Source organism: Betta splendens, chromosome 12 (assembly GCF_900634795.4).
Source record: "Betta splendens chromosome 12, fBetSpl5.4, whole genome shotgun sequence".
NCBI lineage: Eukaryota > Metazoa > Chordata > Actinopteri > Anabantiformes > Osphronemidae > Betta > Betta splendens.
This window is the reverse complement of record NC_040892.2, coordinates 3,837,065-3,861,420: the sequence shown is the minus strand read 5'-3', so window position 1 is coordinate 3,861,420 and position 24,356 is coordinate 3,837,065. Positions and strand designations below refer to the sequence as shown.

Here is a 24,356-nt window from a genome sequence, read left to right as displayed (position 1 = left end):
AAGTGAAGAAGAAGAAGATACTAAGGTACAGCCTCGCTTTCTTGACGGCAGTGACAGGCGCATGCGCAGTGTGGAGGCTCGGCGGTTGGTTGGGGTTGTGTTTACAGCTCGGCTGGATGCTGTTGGCTGCTGATCTTATTGGGAGAGTGCAATGTTGTGCCAAGCGCAGTTGGAACAAACGCATAAGCGGGAATAAAGGTAAGCTGATTTCATACGTGTACTGTACATTTAGCGCCACAGGTAAATGCAGCTGTCCCCTCAGTATTTTGGAAACACGCCTTTTCGTTGGTTCCTGCTAGCATCGCTAGCAGACCTTTAGCTAGTAGTCAGCTAGCTCGTGTGAAGTAATGGCCTGCATCAGAGCTCACACGGGCGAGGGCCAGTCAGCGGGCTTCTTTTGCCAAATTGTTGAGAACAAAATTTGCATCGCAGTGTGCATTGCGATCTTTACGCAAGGTGACTCCTTTCACTGTTCGAGCAGTACACGTTTCATCATTTTTGTCGGACTTGGAATGGGTGACAGATGGATAGCCACCGTGGCTAACATTATTCGGCTGGTTAAGGGCTGTAAGGTGACGCTAACAGTGCAGCTAGTTGTACTGGGCTCTCCCAGCATTATCGTGCTGCTTGATTTAAAGTGGAATATGTGCGAAATGTGTGGGGCTTGAATTGTCGAGGGCCTCTTAGACTTAACACGCTACATTAAAGCTACGTTTAGCTGGGTTGCTAGTATCCATATTAAGTGGTGTACCAGCGAGACCTGAAAGCCAATTACTGTGTTTATCTGTTAAATGGCGAATGGAGGAGCTGTGACTACAATAAATGTTTAAACAGCGCATAGTTCCTCTAAGCCGATCGTCCACTACTGTTTTTGTTTCCTGTTTAATTGTTAACATTTGCCCAGCGATCTCTCTGTTTTGGTTTTCAACATGAGTTGTTTACAGGATGGTAATAGGTGTTTTCTGGTTGTAAAATGTACCTACTGAGTAATACCTTACAACATACTGATCACGCTAAGCAGTTAAGTTTATAAATATGCTTTAAATACTGGTAACTGTTGAATTGTGTATGTCTGTATTTAAACAATACAGTAGATAAGTCAATCAAATTGAGAGAACGCTGATAATATGCTTTAGACTGGTTTAAGCTGCTTTAGCTCAGGTAATGCTTTTATGACATGTAAGGAGACTGTAGAACAATATTAAGTGCATAGCTGAGTGTGCTTGGTAATGATACTATTTAAAAGTGTGATGTAATCTTTTAACGGATCGTAATACACACAATGTTAAGAACGTGTGTATTGGGTAATCCTGTGCTGTACGTACATGCATAGTTAACACTGCACTGATGTGACTGCCGCCGGCAGTACAAAGAGAAACTGACATGTTCAGCAAGAGGAGCAAAGTAGCTGTTTTTAAACTCATGTTCAGGCAATTGCATATTTCTTTTTCAGTGTTCCCTTATATTCATCCCATGTGTGGATATGGTCCTAAATATTTTGTGGTCCTGACAGTGTTAGATCAAGCATATTCTTGCTGTAGATGAAATGAAATCATGGAAATACATCTGAAACTTCCCTGTAATGTAGGTACCTGTATACGGTTTGCTGATCTTCACAAATAGGTGGTCCCTGTTATCTCCTCCACACAACAAGCCTGCTTGTGATTGGGGTGCATATACTGCTACATTGTACCAGTTGTGAAGGAAAGATAATGAATAAGCATTTGTATGTGGCCCCCACGTGCAAAACCATTCCTTTTTTGGCTGTTGTCGTGCTCTCGTTTTTCTGTTTCACTTACCCCATTTGGCACTGGACGCTCAGGCTGGAAGAGAAGGAGGAGTGCAAACCATAGAAGAAGTAAGCAAACCTCTGCTAGACTGGCTCCAAGTACGAGATCAATAGAGACTGGGGTCTACCACTACTGTCTCTTGAGGCTTCCTGCATCTGATTGTAAAGGGATTGTATGTCTTTATATATAAAGTGTAGATGATGAAGATGGCACAATTATTATGCTGATAGATCAAATCTAGCTTATTAAGAGCAGACTGTAGTACAGTAGGTTGTTTTAGTACTGCACTGGTTCACTGCCTTCCTAAACCTTGGAGGTCGTGCCGGCCCTTCTTAGCCTCTCTAAGTTCGCTGTCAAGAACTAAAACCTGAAAAAAACCTTCCTTTAATTACCCAGTGTCAATTGGGAGTTCATTACTTGCACTAACATTGTGTCAAGATATGATGTTACATCAGCATTTCATTAATGGGCTGATGGAGAGAGCTGAAAGGCAGCTTGAGGGATGAGCTCTTGATGGACAGTGTTTTCCCACGGGATCTCAAACTAGAGTTAGTTGTGGTTGTGGCAGCAGATAAAGAGAGGTTTTATATTTAGGAGTGCATGTCTTGTGCATTCAATAACCATTGCTTTTAATACAGACATCTACTGACTACAGACTAGAAATTAATCTTTGTGAGAATGTTTCTAGAGAGAAATGTTGACATTAAAAATGTGGCTGCTTATTGTAGCAAGTGGGTGTGTTCTTAATTCCTCACTTTCATGAGCATGTTTCTTTTTCAAAATGACCTCTTGCATCACCATGACATTGCATTCAGCTATTTTGCAAATACCTGTCATACTGTATATTATGCTGAGGTCACATTATTCAGAGATCTGCATTCTGTGTTCTAGTCTTTTCTTCTATTTGCCTTTTTAGTGTGGTTTTGCTAGGTGTGAATTATTACTATTATTAGATCTTCAGACATGTGCAAAATATAATGCTACTATTTTATTTCTGTCTTTCTAATCATGTAATCATAATAGATATTAGGAAAATACAATCTTTAATGTATAACATTATTTATTTGAAAATTAAATCCCTAAACAGCCCTTTACTCCAATAGGACAGAGAAAAGCATGTTGCAGCAAGGTGCTGCTAATCATACCTTAATTACCTGATCATCCACAGTTGTAGGAGGCTTCTTTACAGGGAACTGTGGTGGCAAATGTGCATCATTCTGTTATCTAAGCCTTTGTGAAGGGTGATGCAACAGCAACCGTCAACCATTTTAGAGGGTCAGTTTAGAAATAGCTAAGTGTCCAGTTGCCTGAAAAGATGCTTGTCATGAATATCATCGCATCATGACGTGTTTTCTGCTTTTTTTCTTTATTTACTTTTTCTTTTTCTAGGTGATTTTGCTCATCATCTCCCACCACTTCCTCCTCCTGTCTCCCATTCATGAGCAGCGTGACTGAGTTTAACAGCGGCAGCCATGGATGACAAGGGCTCGGTCGGGAAGATTAGCGTGTCTTCAGACTCAGTGTCCACTCTCAACAGTGAGGACTTTGTCCTTGTGTCCCGACTGGGGGACGAGACACCCTCCTCCACTAATAATGGTAGTGATGACGAAAAGACAGGACTGAAGGTAAGGATGCTCAGGTGTAGGTATGGAGAGAAGCTCAAGGTGGAGAAGGGAGTCTTCTATACTGTACTAGTCAAGTTAGAATTTAACAGTCCACTGCTCTCATGACGTGTACGGTAGTGACCTTATTGACATTAAAATCTAGGATGTGTCTTTAAGTCTTTTATATATGCTTGGTTCTGATAACAGTCCTAAAAAATAAATAATAACTATTAGAATTATTATTAAAATGTCAGCAGGATAACAGATTTAAGACGTATTTAGGAGTGTATGCCTGCTCCCACAGCATGCTGAGCCGGACTCTACACAGATTCTATTGTTGAGAGGTTGCATTAGTCACTTGTCACAAGCTCTCATCCATTTTTAAGCATGTGGTCTCCCATTGTGGCTGTAAAGCTAACTATTTCTTGTTTTGCTCTTCTCACAATCCCATTTCTCACCTTTGTGTCACAATTGGTTTTAAATGTTAATGTTTCCTGTCTTTTTGATTCCTACAGTAAGAATGTGCTTAAACTATTGATCAAATCTGTGCTTCCCACACATTGTCAGAGTCTTTTTCTCTCAGTGATTAACTTGTTTTTTCTTAACTTGTATGTTTGTAGTCCAGGCTAGTGGAAAAGGAACAATTGCTGCATGCAAAAGTCAAACAAATGAAGAAAACACTCTTGTCCTTGAAAGATAAGCTGATGTTTTACAGTCCCAGCTCCACCTACGTAGCTGCCTCTATTGGTTTACAATGTCTTCTGTCAAGCTACCGTACGTGTGACATACAGTAAGCTCTGTGTGGTTCAGTTCAGCGCTCTAGCCACCGTCCTGAGTGGTCTTCTAATGGGATCAGGTTCTCCCCTATTCTTCCCTTTTATCTTCTGCTTGATACGTTTTGTTTGTCTTATCACATTTTAATTGACTTTACTTAATAAGCTGCTTGACACGGTCATATTTTGTGTATATTATTACTCTACCTGTGTATCTTGGTAAAGGAAGAAATTGCCTTGACTTGTTACGTCACTGTACCAGCAGAGGGCGCCGGCAGAGCATGGCTGCTGTGTATCCAGTTCATAGGAGGAGGCCACTTTTCTGTCGTTTGCTGTTCTTAGAGACCTGAGCGTGTGAGTGTGTGTATGCAGGACTATTAGAACACAGTCAGGGTGTCTGTATGTTGCACATAGAGGCTACGTCTGCCTGCTGACTGAGTTCTTAGTATGTAATTGGTAAAATCACTTCATGCACTGATACTCGGCCATGCAGTTATGTTTTGGTTTTCGCCATTTCCGTCCCAGTCAGCCCATCCAGTCAGAGGAGTCAGTGTGTCTAAACTTGTTGTTTGTTATGCAGGTGATTTCTGAGGAAGAGGTCAGCTTTAAGGTCAGTCTCTTCTCCTGTATCTCTCTTTTGCTTGTACTGTTTATATCTCTTTTCCCTTTTCTCTGTGATGTGATTCTGTGGTGATTCTGTCTGTGAGTAGTTCTGCTTTCTTTGCTGTCGGCAGGTGTGGAGCGATGTCTCTAGCTGGCCTTCACAACATTTTAGTTTTGAAATGATTCTCATATACAGTGTTGTTGTACCTGACATCTGCCTAGGCTTTCAGCATTACAGCTGCAAAGTGGTATAGTTTGGTCGCATCCCTGAAAGTAGGCATGCTGCTTTACATTAAAAAGCAGTAGGAGTATTGACTTACAGCATTGTTGTAGCATCGCTATTACTGCAGGATCTAAAGGCATTGAGCAGATGCAAATGAGTGCCTATATGCATTATTTTGTGCCTCTATGCAGTACGCCTACATGGAATTTCCAAGCAAGCTGACTATACAGTACAATTACATGTTCCACAGAGGCAGACACAGTATATGTATGTATTCTCTTGCTCAGTAGAAGCCCTAAATTTGCAATTTGTTTTGCTCCTTGTATCTCACAAAAAGGTGGTGTTGGCATGGCTCTTAAGATGCAGAAATTAAAAACATACTTACCTGTTAAACACTTATAATAAATAAATTGTAATTGTTTCCCTTTAAACATACTTTCACTTGAAATCAAATCCCTGGTACAGGCATTTCTTATGATTGGAAAGTGAATCTAAAATTGTAATGCAGTTTTAGGCCAAATTAACTTGTTGTTATGGTGATTACTTGCTTTTGTTATACAGTTTGTACTTCCGTTTGTTATTTTCTTTTACTATTTGGTCTAAATCTAAATGATTTGCTTGTTTTTGACCCTTGCATGTCTGTTTTGTTTGTGCGTATGTTTCTACTCCTTCTCGTGTGTGCATCAGATTGTTGGGAATGGAAGTGAGCAGCAACTTCAGAGGGAGTTAGAGGACGTCCTCATGGATCCGTCAGTAGCTGACACTGGGCTTGGACCAGTAACGGGAATGGACGGCCGTAGCAGGGATGACCACAGTCCTCTTCCCACATCACCTGACCCCCTGACTGCACCCCCCCCTAAATTGGAGATGGTGCTTCCTGTTCAGACCGCTCAAGAAAGTGAGCTAAATGAGAGGTCTTACAGAGGTGCGTCTTACCAACTTTACCATAATTTTATTCTTGCTGAGGACTGTTACTATTTTTGTCTCACAATGTTTCTCTCTCTTAATTTGAAATGGACTAATTGTGGCTCTTCCTGACTATCCACATAAACCCCGCCTGTTGTTCCATTCCACATCGTAGCAGATGAATCATCATCGGAAGGCAGCCCTATTAGTCCCATTCCAGATGAGGACAGTGTTGTGTTCAGCCAGCTGACATATCTGGGCTGTGCGTCTGTCAATGCACCCCGCAGTGAGGTGGAGGCCCTCCGTATGATGAGTATCCTCAGGGGGCAGTGCCAACTACCCTTGGATGTCACACTGTCTGTGCCAGGAGTATCTGAAGGCACGGTCAGGTATGTTGGATATATGTTTAAAGTTTATTACTCAAACATCCAATAAGTAAACTTCAATGAATACAGTTGTGCAGTAGTGAGCTTATAATATTTTTAACAGTAACATATAATTGACATTCAAACAGGTTGTTGGACCCACACAACAATACAGAGATTGCCAACTACCCTATATATAAAATCCTGTTCTGTGTGCGAGGCCATGACAGCACACCGGAGAGCGACTGCTTTGCCTTCACTGAAAGCCACTACAACGCTGAGATCTTCAGGATCCACGTGTTTCGCTGCCAAATCCAAGAGGCGGTGAGGGTTCAATGACAATGAAATGTTATTGTAATGTAACTTCGGCAGAAGACCTGGTCATGTCAACTGAAGGAAGAATGAACATATGCCTTACAAAAAGTGACCAGCGCTCTAGGCTGGGACCATTTAGTGACATTAAAATATGAGTAAAATAAATAGTAAATATTCTGCACAATTCACAAATGCACAAGCCTTCAAACCTGTTTATGGGGGAGACTGTCACTACTCGGATACTGTAGAAATATAATATCAAGAATATAAAAGTAAGGAAAAGGAATTCATGAAACTGGGTTAAAGCACTCCTTCAATGTTCACTGACCTGATTTCTGTCTCACTGAAGTACTCTTCTTCAAAGTCACTAAGTGCCCCCAGACAGGCGGTACTTTATCTGTCCTAGATCACCCTGCTATCCATTTTTCCTGAAACACCTACTTGTAACCTACAATACTACATACAAAAGCATGAATGCATATTCACGATACATTATACACCAATTTAATAGTAATCCCTTCTAAAGTACAGTTCATCAAAGCAGAACTACAGTTATTGATTTGCCACAGCTGTTTTACTTGCTGCTAGCAAATGACCCAATTATTTAATTAAATTATCAACAGGATTTAAAGCATTGTTGCCTATAATTTAAAAAATAAGACAATCTGGAAAGATAAACAACTGTAAATACTTCCAGATTTTAAAGACTTAGCGTAATTTATTTTACAAAACAGACATTTGGAGTTTGGAATAGCTGCTCATACATAAAATAAACCACCCTCTAAGTTGTACACTGCTCCCTTTGTGCCAGACCTCCTAGTCAGACCCCAAGGCGAGTTTCTAACAATTCCCAGTCTCTTAGTGATGCAGAGCCCTGCCCTGCAAATGCAATGCTCTGCTCTTCAATTCAGCACATTTTCAATATATCAGATCCACTGCACACCCTGACACCTGACATTAAAAAAAATCACACGTTTAGAATCAAACTTCACACACTAACTGGGCAGTGACAACAAAATGACTTTGAGCATCATGTGAGTAGGCACATAAAAATATTTTAGCCAGAGCGTTAAAAACAATTCAACAGGGCGCCTTAAGTCAGTTAAAGGAGATTTTAGTTCCAGCATGCCTTATGTAATGCCTTATGCATTCTATGATAATTCATTTCCTATACATTTTTTTTATGTTTTTCTGGGCTTTTATAAAAGGACAACAAAATTCTAGCCACTCTGAGAATGTCACACACCCAACACATTGGTGAGCGGTCCTAACAACTGCCCTGGTTTCCACAAGCCATACATTTACTTACCAGCTTTGTGGACTCAAGCGATGTTTTGATTCTATCGATATCGACATCCTACATGGAAAACGGGACAATGGCAGAATGTTTAAAAGATAAGCCTTCAGCACCAGCCTAAATAACTTGTTGTTACTGATATGTCTGCAATACCGGTGTCCATATCCCGATGGAGCTCCTGGGAAATGTAGCAAAGGAATAAAAGGAGCATTTGGAAACATTTAAAACTGTTCGGTTTTGACTCAAGCACTGATTGAAACAGACAAAACAACAGCTCCTTTGTGTCAATGTCATGATTTCCTCAAAACAGAGAGTAACCCCCATCTAACTCTGCATATCCCCTTTGACTAAACAAACCCCCCGCAATCCCCCGAGATCCTCCTTCTTTGGAAGAAACATAACAAAAGCCTTGTGTAGTAGATCCTATATACACTGGCCTGGATGAAAAGCAACGGAGTGGTGTTATTTATTGATAACAGTCGTTTCCCCAAACCATCTCTCAGTCACGGCTCTTTTGTTTACCAGAATTAGAGATGACCCAAAACCACTGTGCTGTGGGCGTCTAGTTGGGGGAGAGCTCTGTTTATTACCACACACTCACATCTGCCTAGTAATAATCGATGAATAAATATATTAAAAAAAAAAAAAATATATATATATATATATATATATATATATATATATATATATATATATATATATATATATATATATATATATATATATACAAATCTCTGGTACAGTATAAAGGAGTGAGTGTGTTGATTAAATTTCAGGATGTACAGCAACAGGTTGGACATTCTACAGTCAAGTAGTAGGTCATTAGGTAACCTTTTAGTGCCTTATATCACAAAATAACATCTGCAGTGCTTAATGGCGTTTGGAATCAATACTAATGACTCTGAATGTTTTGCCTGGTACTGATGTTTTTGGCTTACAGCGCTCAATTTTATCTTCCACAAGTCTTTCAGCTACAAGATCTGCTCAACCTTTTGTCAAAGCCAAAACACATAGTAGGGCATTTTATCAGTCTTTCCCTCTATTCAGTGTCTGCTTCCCACTGTTGACAGTAACTGAAGGTAAACGTAAGGCTGTGGAGACTGATGCAACCCTCAATCCTACCGTTATACTGTAGTTCAATAAATGCAGTCATTGTCATTTAAACTATAATGCTTTAGCGCTTTGTCATTACTACTATTGGAAAGTAGCAAAACCAAAGTAAAACTATGTATCTGGGTCGTCATTATGCAGTATGTTATTGATTTTATTGCATATTATTATTTATTATTGCATATGATAATTTTGTGACCCGTCTTTTGTGCAGGTGAGTAGGATACTGTACAGCTTTGCCACAGCGTTTCGGAGGTCGGCTAAGAAGGCACTCCTGTCATCTCAGCAGCCAGCTCCGCTCACCCCTGACAGTGACTTATTTACCTTCACTGTGAGTCTGGAGATCAGAGAGGACGATGGGAAGGGCACCTTCAGGTGAGAGCATGAATCCATTCATGTGCTGTAAATCCACATGAATAGTATGGGATCATCGAGTGCTTAATTAATGTTTAGTGTCATTTCTTGACATGTTAGAGTTTTGCAGAAGCCTATCTGTTTTCAGAAGAATGAATATACTGCACTGTAACTTCAGGAATGCTCTTCACAGTATCGGCCATCAGAGCACATTTGCTATCCAAATCTGGCGCTGAAGGCCAGACCTAACAGTTGCACCAGCACGGAAATATTTAAAGGATTTTGAAAATGGCCGTTAAATTATCAGTTCCTCCCCATAAACGTCATCTCACGAGTGCTACTATGAGGGAACAGCATACTTCTAGTTGAGCCTTACTTTTTGACTATTTATATTTCACACAACATATGAGTCACCAGATGTTGTAGATGTTCAGTTTATTTGGAAAACAAAATAACCAGAAACAAGGCTGTGATTAATTTAGCCAGTGTCTGTTTCCTCCCCATTAGCTCTTGGTTAATTATCTTTGGTTTGATGACTTTAAAAAAACACCCTTTTAACCCAAACGTTTTGGTGTGTGAATAATCTTCCCTTTTTAAAAAATACCATATGCATTTCTCTATAGAATGTGTGTAAAGAGCTGGCACAAAATATGTTAAATACAAATAAGATGTATTTTAGTTCCTGTGTTTGGTTAAAAAGGAGTTGGCGCTGAAGTATCATCCTGACCCTGGCTGACATTCTAACAGGCCCCACTGTTTACAGGAGAAGTGATTAATGGGAGTTTTTTTTTTATTGAAGAATCTCTAAAGTTTTACTTTAGTCTGCTCAGAATTTCCTTTCCTTTCATACATTTTGAGTGACTGGGGTTTGAAGAACCTAACTCAACGTTCCTGTGTGTGCCTCTGGTTTTTGTCTTTTTTCTGAAAGCTGAGCATGTTTGAATATGGTTGTAACATTTGCTTTTATTATGATAAATAAATCTTCTCTACACATGGACCAGCAGAAACAAGCAGCAGCTTGTTTTTATCTATACCTTTTGAAAATTGCGCTACACTGTCATTACTATTCCCATCATTAGTAAGACATGTTTTTATTTCTAATATTTCTTCTTTTGTTATACTCAGTGCTGTAGCAAAGGACAAGGACAAACAGAGCTTTAAGCTCAGGGCAGGAATGGACAAGAAGATTGTAATTTATGTCCAGCAGACCTCCAATAAGGAATTGGCCATCGAGAGGTAAGAAAAAGCACATGCAGAGTTGACATAGCAATACTTTTGGTATGTAGACTGGAATAGTTTCAGCAGCAGTGGATATATTTCTAAGCATGATTAAAGCGTCCAGAAGCAGCAGTCGAGATTTATATAAACAACCAGAAGAACATGGGGATAAAAATGAAAACCTTGGCGCTGTGGCATGGTCCTGTAAAAGGAAGGGAATCTGGGTGACTGACAGATTCCTCCATTTGCAACTACAAGGATGTGTCTACCAGACACTCACAGGACAGGAATCACTCCGCTGTAATAGATCAACACACATAGGTGAAAATCTTTACATCCCCTCTCGGGTTTTAACTGTTCCAGCACAGTTATGAGCGGGTGATTGATGTGAGTCCGTCTCTGAGGCTCCTCTTTTTCCACGGTTAATGAAGCTGTTGAAATTTAAACATTCCTACAAGTTTTTGCAGTCTTTCATTCTCAGCGGTTTGTTATTGTTTAATGAATCCAGCGGCTGTGAGGTTTGAAGAGCTGTGTTTAATTTCCTCAATGTTCTGCTCTGTGTTAGAGGATCAGCCCAGGAAGCTATTTGCAGAAACATATGATTGTTACAACTGGTTTTACTCTATAGAGAGATTTATAGTTCTTTCCAGTTCCCGCGCTTTTCCTCCTGCCTTTTTGATTATGTAATGGCATTAATTTCACTGTTCTGTCTCATTCGCATTGCTGATTGTGTGATTGCTTCTCTTGTCTAGGTGCTTTGGTCTTCTGCTCAGCCCCGGGAAAAATGTGAAGAACAGCGACATGCACCTGCTAGACCTGGTGGGCGTCACCTGGCGTTTCGTGTCTGTCGCATCGGTTTTGTTGAATGCTTGCGTGTTTGCTAATTTCCTCCATCTTGTGATCCTTCAGGAATCAATGGGAAAGAGCTCTGACGGGAAGTCTTACATCATTACAGGAAGCTGGAACCCAAACACGTCTCAGTTCCAGGCTGTAAATGAGGAAACGCCCAAAGGTACAGTAACAGCCAAAAACTTGTCAGAGCGTCATGTTGTTAGTGATTTACAGCTGCTCCTTGGCTTTTAGTGTTTTGGTTCATCAGCTGCTCTTATTTCACCTGACAAATTCTAATCACTTATGGTTCCATTATTGGAAGAGTCACCTAGAGGCTTGGTTTCTGTTTGTTTGTCTAGATAAATTCATGTACATGACAACAGCAGTGGACCTGGTGATTACAGAGGTGGAGGAGCCTGTTCGTTTTCTGCTGGAGACAAGGGTCAGAGTGTGCTCCCCAAATGACAGGCTGTTCTGGCCCTTCAGCAAACGCAGCTTCACTGAAACCTTCTACCTTAAACTACGACAGGTATGCAAAGTCACAGCACAGCATCGCTAGTGTTCAGGGTACGGTCACTGACGGTGACAGCAGATAATCAGCTGTGACCAGAGATGATGCAGACAGTTCAGTATGTAACGTGTGACTGTGTGAGTATCGTCATGTCATGATGGTTTTGTGTTTTCCTGCTTTTGATCTTTTGTTTTTCTCTTCAGATGGAGCGTAAGGAGCGCAAGAGCCCAGCATCTGACACACTTTATGAGGTTGTGAGTTTGGAAAGTGAGACTGAGCGAGAGAAACGAAAGACCACAGCTAGTCCGGGCATCCTGTCCACCGGGTCGGGTCCCATGGTTCCTTCACCTCCTGAAGATGATGAAGAGGAAGGTGAGTAGATACGGTTCTTACTTTTTTCAAGTTTAGCTGTAATTAGAGAATATACAGTACAGTATTTACAGATTAGCTGTTAAAAATCAAGTTTCTGGTTCCAGGGTCTTATTGACATCAACCACTGGTACAGTAAGTATGCTTAAATATAGCCTGACTAGCATCTGAAAACGGTTTTAACATTTTTGAAACACTTGCTGTACTTGATTAGGTCAGGCACACAAATAGACTCAAAAAGACATTTAACTGGCAAGATAATGTAAATTGTGGTTTTCTTTTACCCTGGAATGCAGAACCGCTGCGGCGTACTTGCTCAGAGCTGACCTCATTTAGAAGCATGCACCCGAAGTCAACACCCAAAAACATCAGATTAAACAAAGCCAACCAACAACTAACCTACATAAACACCATACAGTACTTCTATATATGTAGTGCTCTAACATTTTCAGCTCTGATTCTATCATTGACATGACATTGATATCAATGACCTTGTGGGGTCACACGCTGAAGTCCTGAGTGGTCAGGCACAGGGTTACACCAATGTTTGTACTTGTCCTGCTGCGCTGGCAGTCTGGGAAAGGTGAGAGGTGCTGATGAGAATAGAGACTCAGAGGTGAACGTGAAGTTTGCACCTAACGATACGGTATTTGTGATATATTTTACTGTGAGCTCTGGTAAAATGTACACATGGCCGAGGCAATAATGAACTCACTTGTTTTCATTTCAGATAACGATGAGCCATTACTCAGCGGGTCAGGCGATGTTTCTAAGGAATGTGCAGAGAAGATACTGGAGACCTGGGGAGACTTATTATCCAAATGGTGAATTTCTGCTCCGTTATTCTGTGTTGTGTCTGTTTATAACTGTTAATATGTTGAACAGATGTTTACGCATCGGCAGAAAATACAATGAACATGAACATTACAGCAGTTAATGTGTTGGAGGTAATTATCTCACTTAAAAAAGAGAGGAAAGGAATCGTAAGACTAAGTAGAGTGTGTGTGTGTGTGTGTGTGTGTGTGTGTGTGTGTGTGTGTGTGTGTGTGTGTGTGTGTGTGTGTGTGTGTGTGTGTGTGTGTGTGTGTGTGTGTGTGTTGCATATGTTGTGGTTTTGTAGGCTGCACTGAGTGCTGTATGCACAGTGAGACAGCCCTTTACAACCCTACGCCCCTAAGCCCTAGGCCTGGCACTACTTACATACTGCATACTGTACAGTACACACGTGCTCACACACATCCACAGTATACCGTATATTTTGCTTCCCCTTTCAGTTTTAGCAGAACTTGTGATGTACTGTGTTGCATAACCTGGTGCTCAGAACAAAAGAGTAGTAAACAAATGCAGAAAAGGGGGCAAAGCGGGAGAAGGGTTAGGGATTCAGGGATGTTCTGAGTCCAGTGAGGTAATGGTTGGTAGGTACAGTTGTGCCTTTATACTGTAATATTGGGCTGGAAGCTGCCTAAGTTCTTTACATACGATGGACACTGTGTCTCGCACATTAATGCAGTGCTTCGTCAACAGATTTAATATTTAAATGTGAAGTTGCGGAAGAAATTGTGATTCTTTGCTGTGTATTGTTGCTGTGGTTTTCCATTACCTCATTGTGTTCTATTGTCAATTGTTTTTCCATTCTGCTAAAAAACACAGCAAATGGAAAATTAAGCAAAAACGAATTTTGTCATGATCTTGGCCCACATAGACCATGTTTAAAGAAGATAACCAGGCTTTACAGGCAATTTGGGGCTAGAAAAACATTTTGGTTAGAAGCGGGTCTGTATTGCCAGGAGGGTGCCATTCTCTAAAAGTTTGAATCAATCTGTCCTCTAATCTTCTTTCAGGCATATGAACTTATCGGTGCGTCCCAAGCAGTTGCCAGCCTTGGTGCGCAGCGGCATTCCCGAGGCTCTGCGTGGAGAGGTGTGGCAGCTGTTGGCAGGCTGCCATAACAACGACCACCAGGTGGAGGAGTACCGCACCCTTATCACCAAGGTAGGACACGTGGATGTTCTCCCACTCCCCTGTGTGTGGCGTGGGTTCACCTTTGGCCTGATGGAGCCTTGTGTCAGTTTTTCCTCTTTCTGTGTTATTGTAATGTCCCCGGAAACCCCTGTGATGCTTTTACATCCTGAAATGACACCTCAGGGCCCAAAGAAAATAATTATTATTATCATCATTAGTAATTATTATTATTATTATTATGTATTTTGAGAAGAATAATGATTTAATTTTGATTTTACGTCTCAATTATTAAACTTTTTCTTAACATTTTGCTTGCTGTTCTGCGATTTGTAGCAGAGTTTAGAGAAAAATCAAAAGATTCAGTTCATTCTTTTGATTTTGACCTAGACCAGGAAATGACCAGCGCTGTATTTACCTACATACAGTGTGATTCAAGATAGCAGTGTGCACATGGAGGTTTATCTGTGTGTTGGGGATCTGGGGGGCTTTACCCTGCTGTATATGGTTAGGCTCCCTGTGCACTTGGAACAGTTGGTTTATGTAATTCTTTTCTCGGCTGCAGCTCTGTACCATGTTCTTATGTAAAGGCAACATCCCTGGGCATCAAGCTGAGTCCCAGGTGGTGACAAGATGTTGGTCTTGCCCTTTCCCGGCTCTCATCCCCCACTTTCGTAATCTTCACCCTCTGCGACAATACTTCCTTCCTCCTCTGCTCGCTCCCCTGTTCCTCCTATCTTTGTCATATTTAATTTGTAGTGACATTCACCTGTCTGTGCATTGATTTGGATAAATGTACAGCATCACCTCTAGTAGCAGCCTACAACGCTGCCTTTTTGTTAACGTGAATGGTATGAAAGGAATGTCCGCTTTAGCTCTAACAATAACAGTGCATCAGAAATTCACTGTATTGATAGTCATTGGACAGGACGTTGGATTGGAAAACCAAAGCACTAAAGCATTACACATTTGTATGTCGGCCAAGAAACGCACAGAGGAAACATGTCAGTCTGCCTTTGATGGTTTACGTTTTATTTATTCTCCAGAATGACTGTGTAATGTAGTCAGCAGCGGCTCAAGAGCACAGTATACAATGACGTGTTCTTTAAGGCGTGATGATGTAAGGTCATCAATGATCTACAGGCCCACCCCATTGTTAGTTCTCATTTATTCCTCTGCCTATGTAGAAGAATGAAGTCATAACACATTATCACGCTGGAGGATGGGTTGACTGAAGCAACTCCACCCCCCACTGTACCCCACTAAATTAAGTTCAATGTGGTACATCAGTCTAATCTCTAAATGAGGGAGTGATTCTGAGGGGATCTTTTGTCCGTAAGCACAGCTTTTCTGTACTGTATCCTCAGACTCTGATTTAAGAGGTGGCGCGTCATTGCAGAGCTATTACACGTACCCATCAGCTGTGTTTTTTTTAGTCATGGAATGCTTCACTGTTCAGACACTGCGGTATCACGTTCGATGAAGGGATGTGACATCATTGTGCATCTGTGGATTTACAGTTAGAGAGAAGCTTTTACTCTGTTCTTTGTCTCGTACATGCAAACAGACTGGGAAGTTGTCACTTCACTCTACAGTAACTAGTTCTGACACTGACTGTACTAAGTAGAAGCCAGTCCACTGACAAGATGACTAGTCTTCTAAATACAATATCAGATTTGGCACCACACTGATTCAGTGGCAACTATCTATTAACTACAGTATCAATAATCCAGACATCCTGGAGGCAGTCACTTTGAGGGACAGAAAAGTAGGTTTTGTAAACTTGTGAATGGATTTTAATAGTAAATAATAAATGATAGAAGGCCAAAATGTATGCAAATTGTCCATTTGTTACTGTACATTAATAGGAAAGCTGTGAAATCAGACCAGTCTGTTTGTCTCTGTAATGATTTGTATTCTTCCTGGATCGTCGGTTCTCCTGTCAACTTGTGTGTCTTCCTGTCTTGCTCTTTCTGCTCACTCTCCTCTCCTGTTGTCTTAGCGAGGCTATTTGCTGCTTACTCTGAGTCTGAGTCTCTATGTTCCTTACTGTGCGTTTGTGTGTTCTGCTCGGCCCTCTACGAGGTAAAGTTGGGAATACTCTTTAGTTTTTAGTTAGTTAGTTTTTCCCAACTCTGAAGCTGGTTTTGCAGTAAACGCCAGAAGTTGAACACCGTGGGATAAAAGATTTCTGCAGCATTTATTGCTGTTGAACGTAAGCAGGCTTAATTTTTTTCCCAGGAATCTTGTGCCTCTGACTATGCGACTCTCAGCACCCGTGCCTTTTCAGTATCTCTTTCTAGATTGTTGTGCAGAGATAAACATCACAGTTCACAGACATGAATGGATTATTAGCTGGCGAGTTCTTTGAAATTCTTTTTATTTCCACTACCGCCACACGACAATCAGCTGACCTCTTCTTTTCATGTTTGTTATGTCACGCTGATACAACTGCTGTCACAGACTGAATGCTGCCTTTCATTTTTATGTAAGAACAGAGCAGATTTATGAGGATTACGAGCCACCAGCTGGGTGCTGGTATTTGGAGGGTTTGAATAATAATCAGATGGGAGTTAGCCAGGATGGCAGTTGCATGCTAATTATATCATTCCTTGAAAATGACATTTGTTTACATTTTTATTATTGCATTTATTTCAAGTCTGGCCTGTATTTATGTAAAAATACACATTTGACAATATTTAAATGATCAGTCAAATTAGGAATATGAAGAAAGATATGGTGCCTTCCAGCAAAGGAATTACGTATTGGTACTAAGGATTGCTGTGCTTGCCTTTATAGCTGTGCTGTAAGGAAATGGGCCTTTGTGTTGCTGATTCATGTGAGTCAGCTACTGGACACCTGTCCTTGAGACGCTGCCAAGCTGTAAAGAAGCACAACTTAACCTGACAGCCAGCAGGACTGCGTTGTAATTAGTCTGGCAGCCAGGAGACGGCACATAATGCCTTTGTCTCTTGCTTTTGCTTCTTGTCTTGTTTTGCTATGTGGTATATCCTTCTCTCTCCCACCCCCTCATCCTTTCATCTGTGATAAGCTCTCAGACAGCAGCTGTGACTCCCTTCCTCATCCCTTTTCCTCCGTTCCTCCTCTTCTTCCAACCCTTTTTGTCGTGCTGTCATCTATTTTTAGCTCCTCGTGTGGTGGGCAGAGGAGGTGCGTGAACGCACGGGAGTGTGTCTGGATTGCGGGGGAGAAAGGTGCAGGCTTGTGTGTATGTGTGTGTGTGTGTCTGTGTTTTGGTCTTCATCACGCTCCACTAAATTGCCCTGCACGAGACTAAGTCTGCAGTCTTTAGAAAGTCATTAGGATTAGAGCATGCAGCATTAAATGTGACACTGATTACTAACCATGGACGTTTCTATTTTTAGTACACCATTAAATGTATTATTCACATTATGTGATACTGTATAAAAATAACTTGGCCAGTAATTATTGTAGCACAAATTCATATATTCACATTTGTTGAAGCTTTGTAATAAATGGCTAAGCATGAATTAAGTAAGGATTTAAATTTGAAACGACCCCAGTGCTGTTTGTGAACACGTGGACACTTGTATGAATGGTGTTATTGTTACTGCCAATGTTGCCATCAGGAGAGGTTTTCCCTAACCTTTTGGATCATGACATTTCCACATGACTCTTCAGCCTTCATCTGTAGCACACGCCCCAAGTAACCGGCGGTGTGTTATGAAAGAACATCACAGTAGAGCAAGTTCTTAGAAGAACTTTCTGCTTCATTACTTTAACAGCTGTTTTATTAATATTACCTTGGGCGCTTGATGCTAATTTAGCATCAGTGCTGTTTTATTTATCTGAACTTCCTGAGCTATAGACATATTTGCAGCTTTATAAGCTTATCTTTGCTTTGAGTTTGCAGCAGGCTGCAGAATAACACGCCCCGTTACTGTATTTGTGGTTTGCTTCCATGTATGCGAATCTCAGTTGCTTGCTGCAGATTTCAAGTATGCTGAACCTGTGAGAACTGATTCCTAAAATCTATCTGAATGACACGCGTCATTTGAAGTGAGAGGCTTCAACAGTGATGGTGAAAAGCACAAAACAGTATAGTATGTTTATGTGAATTTCTGATAATTATAGGAAGCAGTGGCACAAAACGGAGAGGAGAAGGGAGAGGGTGGGATAAAGAAAACCCTCGTGCCCTTGTAGCTGATTATTGGTTGAATCCACAGACAAGGGGAGGGGCTCCGTGTCACTGTTTCTGTAGAGAGAGAGGCAGAGGGAGCCAGACGGCAAAGGAGGATAAATGAACACAGGGGGTTCTCCCAGCATCGGTATGCCTGCCTACCTCATTTCCAGTCCAGACACAGTTGCTGCTCTCCTGAATAGAAATAACAGCAGGTGTGTTTACACGCGTGTGCGCCTGTTTTTGAACATCAGTCACCTTGTGCACTGCCCTCATCCTCGCAGCACGCGGCAGTCTGCTTTGATTTTACTGCAAAGGACCAGACAGAAGCTGAGGAAAGAGCAAGAGGACATGGAAGAGTGTTAAAGGGGCAGAAGAGGAGGAAAAGAAGCAGGACAGAGGTGGAGCTAAAGGACATCATAAAGGGGAGATTATGCCTAATGTCTCCTTCCTTCAAGTTACCTATGCAGTGTATTACACAATAATGTCTTTGCACTGGAAGCTGTGTTGACTCTTTGGGCTACAGACGAGCAAGAAAGAGCCTGAATCTGTGCTGTCTACAGCTGCAGCAGATGTTGAAGACATCTGACTTTATAGGGAGTGGAGGCATTTAAAGCTTAGACTGGACTGGAATTTCCTTCGACAAAGTCAAATATCTGTCTCTTTTCCTTTTCGTGCCTTCAGCTGGTGAGTTTGTTTTGCGGGAAAAGGAGGAATACGCACATTGGTGTTCTGTGTTTACCGTGGTGCCTCTGTTGCTGTAAAGCCACAGTCGTCTGCGCTGAGAACAGACCGAGGGGGGCTTCCGTACCCTTTTGATTTTTTTCGGACCCTTCTGCATCTGATATGGCCGGAGGCTGCAGCCTCATCATGGAACCACAACACGGATCTTTTTATTCGGATTGAACTGTGAGCTCTTGGGTTTATTACACGGCGCAGAGCTTGTGCGGCGCACATTACTGCCCAAGATGATTAATTCCTCTCTGGATTCACTGAACCAGACCTCCGCTGTCCCATCAAACCTATCCGCTCCCTTCTGCCTGCTTCAGATAGGCTATTCCCAAATCTTCACCACCTGCATCCTTGAAGTCTCAATCATACTTCTCCTTACAGTTCTCATCATTTCCGGCAACCTGGTGGTGATTTTCGTGTTCCACTGTGCCCCGTTGCTCAGCCAACACACCACCAGTGCTTTCATCCAAACAATGGCGTATGCTGACCTTTTAGTGGGGGTCAGCTGCCTGTTCCCCTCCCTGTCCCTACTCCATCACCTACAGGGACTCGACCCCAGACTCACCTGCCAGGTGTTTGGGTACATGGTGTCTGTTTTGAAGTCGGTTTCCATGGTGTCGTTGGCGTGTGTCAGTGTAGACCGCTACATTGCCATCACGCGACCTTTGACCTACGCGTCCCTAGTGACCCCTTGCCGAGTGCGCTGTTGCATCGTCCTGATATGGCTGTACTCGGCTCTGGTGTTTCTCCCCGCGTTTCTCGGATGGGGGAAGCCTGGTTACCACGGCGACGTGGTGGAGTGGTGCGCCGTCCAGTGGAGGACTAGCCCCGCGTTTACAGGCTTCATCGTCGCGCTGCTCTACGCCCCTGCCGCCCTCACCGTCTGCTTCACCTACGCCAACATTTTCAAGATCTGCCGACAGCACACGCGGGAGATCAGCGAGCGGCACGCGCGCTACCGGCCCCAGCAGCTGCAGGGCCCAGGAGCCAAGGACAGCGGTGCTACAGTACAAGGGAAGTTCTCCCACTTGTCTCAACTTCAGAAACACCATCGCCACCAAGCACAGTATCAGCAGCCGCCGTCGACGTACCCAGACAAGCGTTACGCCATGGTGCTGTTTCGAATCACCAGCGTGTTCTACATCCTTTGGTTGCCCTACATCCTGTACTTCCTCTTGGAGAGCGGTGGGATCTACCACCACCCGGCAGCCTCCTTCTTCACCACATGGCTGGCCATCAGCAACAGTTTCTGCAACTGTCTCATCTACAGCCTTTCCAACTCTGCCTTCAGGAAGGGCCTCAAACGCCTCTGCTCCTTCTGCTTACAGCGCAGCGGCACAGGCTTTGGGGTGAGGAACAGCAAGAAGGCTTTCTTGACCTCTGTTGAAAAGGGATATGCTGGCTCTGGGTATGAATATGGACATAAGACATTTGGACTAGGCACAACATGTCATGTGTAATGAAGCCGTTCTTGGGCCTAATTGGCATTCGAACTTTTTAGCAAATGCCTGCTGTGATTGCTGTGAACCGTTTCCTCTGTTAAGATGAATTGTGCGTAAAGAAGAGGAAGGAGGCGTCAATCTGCCACCAGTGTTTATGTTGCATTCAGAGGTTCCACAGACATCCTCTTTGCACATGCTGCAGCTGGCAAACACGGAGAAAGGGAATCGAGCAATGCACTGAAGGGTAAAAATCCCTGTTAGATGGCTAAAAGTAGTCATGGAAACCCAGCATGCTGCGTTCAGAGGGGCGATGGGTGGAAGGGGTTAGAGCTTTTCGGAGGTTAATATCTTCTCTTTTTTATGGGACGTGAGCACGGATAGCTGCACTGAAGCTGTACTTTATGTAGTACAGCGTGACCATTATTTGTTGTCGACACTGTATGTTCTTAAAGTAAAAGATGAAAGGCTTTGGTGCAGATGGAACGGTTCACTACTGTATTTCATTATGTAGCACTGAGAGGAAACCATGTACTGTATGACTCCATGCTCTCACATTCACACATCATGATGTGTGTACAGTGTCTTGGTTGTGGTTTAATGATTCGAAAAGGAACAGCATGTCATTGTAGAGTTTGTGTTCATTGAACTGATTACGGTTTGGCAAAAACTTGTATTGATTTGTTTTGGAAATAGAATATAAATGAGAATATTTATTCCTGTACAGTATAAAACAATATGTATTTCGTTCATGGGTTCACAAACGACGGTATGTTTTTTAATATGTAACCGATATTTGACTGTTGTCCTAAAGAACTAAAAGAACAAGGAAGTCTTCCTCAGTTGTTCACCTTTTGTTTTAAATATATAACTGAAACCTTTTTATCTGTCTAAAAGTCAAAGCATAAAAGAAAAAGATTGTATATTTGCATAAATATTATTGATTAGGGCTAAAGTACAGTCAATATGAGTGGGCATCGCTCTTCTGGATATTTAGGTGAATGACCCTCGAACTGTGATCCCCAGTCCTTCCTCTTGTCAAGCACTTCATTTTATATTGATCGTCCAGTGGATGCACATACACAAAACAACACAACATATGTATATGACAATTTTCCCGTTCACTCTGTCAGCAGATTAACACCCTCAACCTGCTGTACTGTACTGTACTGTACCAGTTTCCAGTGTGCACTGTATGTTTGTGTGCTGTGGTCTGTTTCCACCATCTTGTCCACATGTTTAGTACATGGACCCCTTTCAGTCCAGCTCATTATGTAAAATAAGTGATTTAACAACATGCTAAAATGAATCTAAGTGTGTGAACTGTGTCATAAATGCAAACGCTTTAGTAATTGTCAAAATCTAGAACCAAGAAGACTCTTGTCACTTTTATCTCGTTTATACCTTATATATGTACCAAAGAAGACGTTCCTGGAGATATTCTTAGTTTATATTTTTTTAACATGTAATATATGAACATTTAGTAACAAATGAGTTTGTGTAGGTACAGTACTCTGCACTGCGTTGGCTCAGTGGTTCTCTGTGCACAGGAGTCCAATCTGACTGTTTCTTAGTACATAGTGATATTTCGTTGCCTTGCTAAACAAATGAAATTGAACTGTTGAGTAGGTACTTTCCTCCAACAGCTAGGAGGGCTCAGCTTCACGACACGTGACTGTTCATAGAGCGCACAGACTGGATGTGCAGAGATCTAAATGTCCATTTCATGTTTATTTTGGAGGAATCTCAACCAACCTTAAAACATGAATGTTCATAATTTGCAGTCAATGGAAGTGTCCATGACTCGGAGGGGATTTTTGTTTAATGGAGTTGTTGGTTTGTGCGCATAGGTTTGTACAGTATGAGTGAGTGTGTGAGTAAATTATTACATGACCATTGGCTGAACTAGACTGTTTGTGGTTCAAGCGAGGGTGTTAAGAGCTGCGACTTCTCATCGCTTTATTAGCTGCTCATTATTACCCTCGAGTATTTTGTGAGTCCGACTCTGTGGCGGTAAATTTGCTAATATTGTCTTTCGTTTGTAATCTGCAAAGCATCGCAAATCATTTTAATCTCCCTCTTTGTACTTTGCTTCGTTTGGAAACGTCTTGTACAGAAATGGCATATTGAATGTCTGATTGTCAAAATACACACGTTTATTTTTGTAAAATGACTTTGTTTTGTCTGTTCTATTATGAACCGAGGTGTTATGGACTCTGAAGTGAGTTTAGCAGCATGACCTTCTATTGAAATGATTTTAACCGATTTCGTTAGATGACCTCTATTCTTTTTCATTTGACACACTGTTGACTTTGAGGCTGGTGTTGAGCGGTTCACCACTAATAAAGTCAATTTCCTACAGGGGTAAATGGTACAGTTGACTCAGAAATGTGTGAGGTTAGGAACAATTCATCCTGAGTAATTGATGTTGTGGTACAGTGGCGCGACGTGTGGTCCACTGCCATTAGTAGGTTACATGCAGCCTTCTGCTGTGAGACAGGAACATTAATTGGCAACGCTTCACTACACACTTTTAGTAATTTTATAGAAAATAAAGCATTGGAGAGAAAACAAATGATTCCTAGCTTTCATAGTTACTGACTATAAGTATTGTGTGTTTTACACAATACAGATGTTTATTACATTATTATTATTTATTTTAACCCCCTTTCAAAAATTTTACCTAACAACTAGAACTTGTTTCTAAATATTACTATAACTATTATACTACCCATATACATGTATTGTGCATTTGACATTGATCTGGTCCATAACTTCCCTGACGTACTGTACATGTGACCTAGTGGAACTAAATGTGTCTGAAATGTATCTGGGCTGTTGTCATTGAAAATAGATCAATATATCTACTACAAGTACTCCTTGTACAGTCCTGCTTTAATAGTGCACAGAATCACCCCCATGGCTTCACAGTCTTTAATCTGTATTAGATTTATGCCTCATGGTCCAAATAGGAAACACTAGCCCGCTCCAGACCTAGCTGTTCTAAGGAGCAGATTGCTTTCATATGTTGCTGAAGCTGACCACTGTAACAAAAGCTGAGTCTGATTGGACTCTGCTTTTGTTTTTGTCCACAATTAATCCAAAAAAAATGTTGCGGTTAACAATGGCCTCTACATTTCTGAACACTAAATTAATGTCATGCCTAGTACATCTAGGGAGTTTCCTCATCTTTTTGTAGGATATCTGCTTTAATAGATGGAGAATGTTGGAATAATATATTGTTCAATTTTGCTGTCATTAAAAGTGAGTGTATGTGACAAGACACTTTTTTGTGATGATGAAAAACATGGTGTTATAAGATGTATATGTTGTTTATCTAACCAGCAAATAAATGTAAATGTATATAAATATATTCAATCTTTCTTATAGTAATTCTTTTGCATTATGCAATGCATTAGTTATTATTGTCCAGCTGTAAATGGATTATAATCCGTTTACAGACAAATAAAGACATTACCGATCACTGTGGACAGTAGTAGTATGTGATATCAGCTCTGTTCTGATATTTGCCTCGCTCTCCTGGTACTGAAGCAGTTGGTGGTGCACAAATGGCACAAAAAGTAGGGCATGAGACACGATTAAGATTTAATGATGGTTGATGCAGAGGTGAGGAAATAGCACTGCGGGTAGTTTGAGCATGGATCGATAACAGGAAGAAAGCAATTGCAGAATAAAAACTAACTACCTACTATTTTGTGTTCAGGTCTTTTGTATCGTAATAAAAGCATCTGTCAACGCTTTGATGCTTTTTGAATAGCAACAACTTTTACGGTT

The 24,356-nt window shown here is 41.5% G+C and overlaps 2 protein-coding genes across 6 annotated transcripts in view; both read left to right on the top strand.

Moving 5' to 3' along the window:
• The first annotated feature begins 40 nt into the window (after positions 1-40).
• LOC114866767 (rab GTPase-activating protein 1) overlaps positions 41-24,356 on the top strand; it is a 39,326-nt gene continuing 15,010 nt past the window's right edge. The window contains exons 1-14 of one of the 5 annotated variants that reach the window (XM_029168917.3): positions 41-198; positions 3,180-3,415; positions 4,748-4,777; positions 5,681-5,918; positions 6,078-6,288; positions 6,414-6,588; positions 9,201-9,361; positions 10,466-10,576; positions 11,311-11,377; positions 11,468-11,570; positions 11,749-11,918; positions 12,104-12,272; positions 13,000-13,093; positions 14,111-14,261. In XM_029168917.3, coding sequence (XP_029024750.1) covers positions 3,263-3,415; positions 4,748-4,777; positions 5,681-5,918; positions 6,078-6,288; positions 6,414-6,588; positions 9,201-9,361; positions 10,466-10,576; positions 11,311-11,377; positions 11,468-11,570; positions 11,749-11,918; positions 12,104-12,272; positions 13,000-13,093; positions 14,111-14,261 — 1,833 coding nt within the window. In that variant the 5' untranslated portion in view covers positions 41-198; positions 3,180-3,262. Of the gene's footprint in view, positions 199-3,179; positions 3,416-4,747; positions 4,778-5,680; positions 5,919-6,074; positions 6,289-6,413; positions 6,589-9,200; positions 9,362-10,465; positions 10,577-11,310; positions 11,378-11,467; positions 11,571-11,748; positions 11,919-12,103; positions 12,273-12,999; positions 13,094-14,110; positions 14,262-24,356 lie in introns of all 5 variants that reach the window. The other 4 variants (XM_029168916.3, XM_029168919.3, XM_029168920.2 and 1 more) reach the window with 4 other exon arrangements.
• On the top strand, positions 16,354-23,934 carry LOC114866811 (probable G-protein coupled receptor 21). Its single transcript, XM_029168998.3, has one exon. The coding sequence runs from the start codon at positions 19,359-19,361 to the stop codon at positions 20,580-20,582; it is 1,224 nt and encodes a 407-aa protein (XP_029024831.1). The 5' UTR covers positions 16,354-19,358; the 3' UTR covers positions 20,583-23,934.

What these genes read in the sequence shown, in the direction of transcription:
- LOC114866811 (XM_029168998.3), top strand. Translation starts at nt 19,359, where the DNA reads ATGATTAATTCCTCTCTGGATTCACTGAACCAGACCTCCGCTGTCCCA.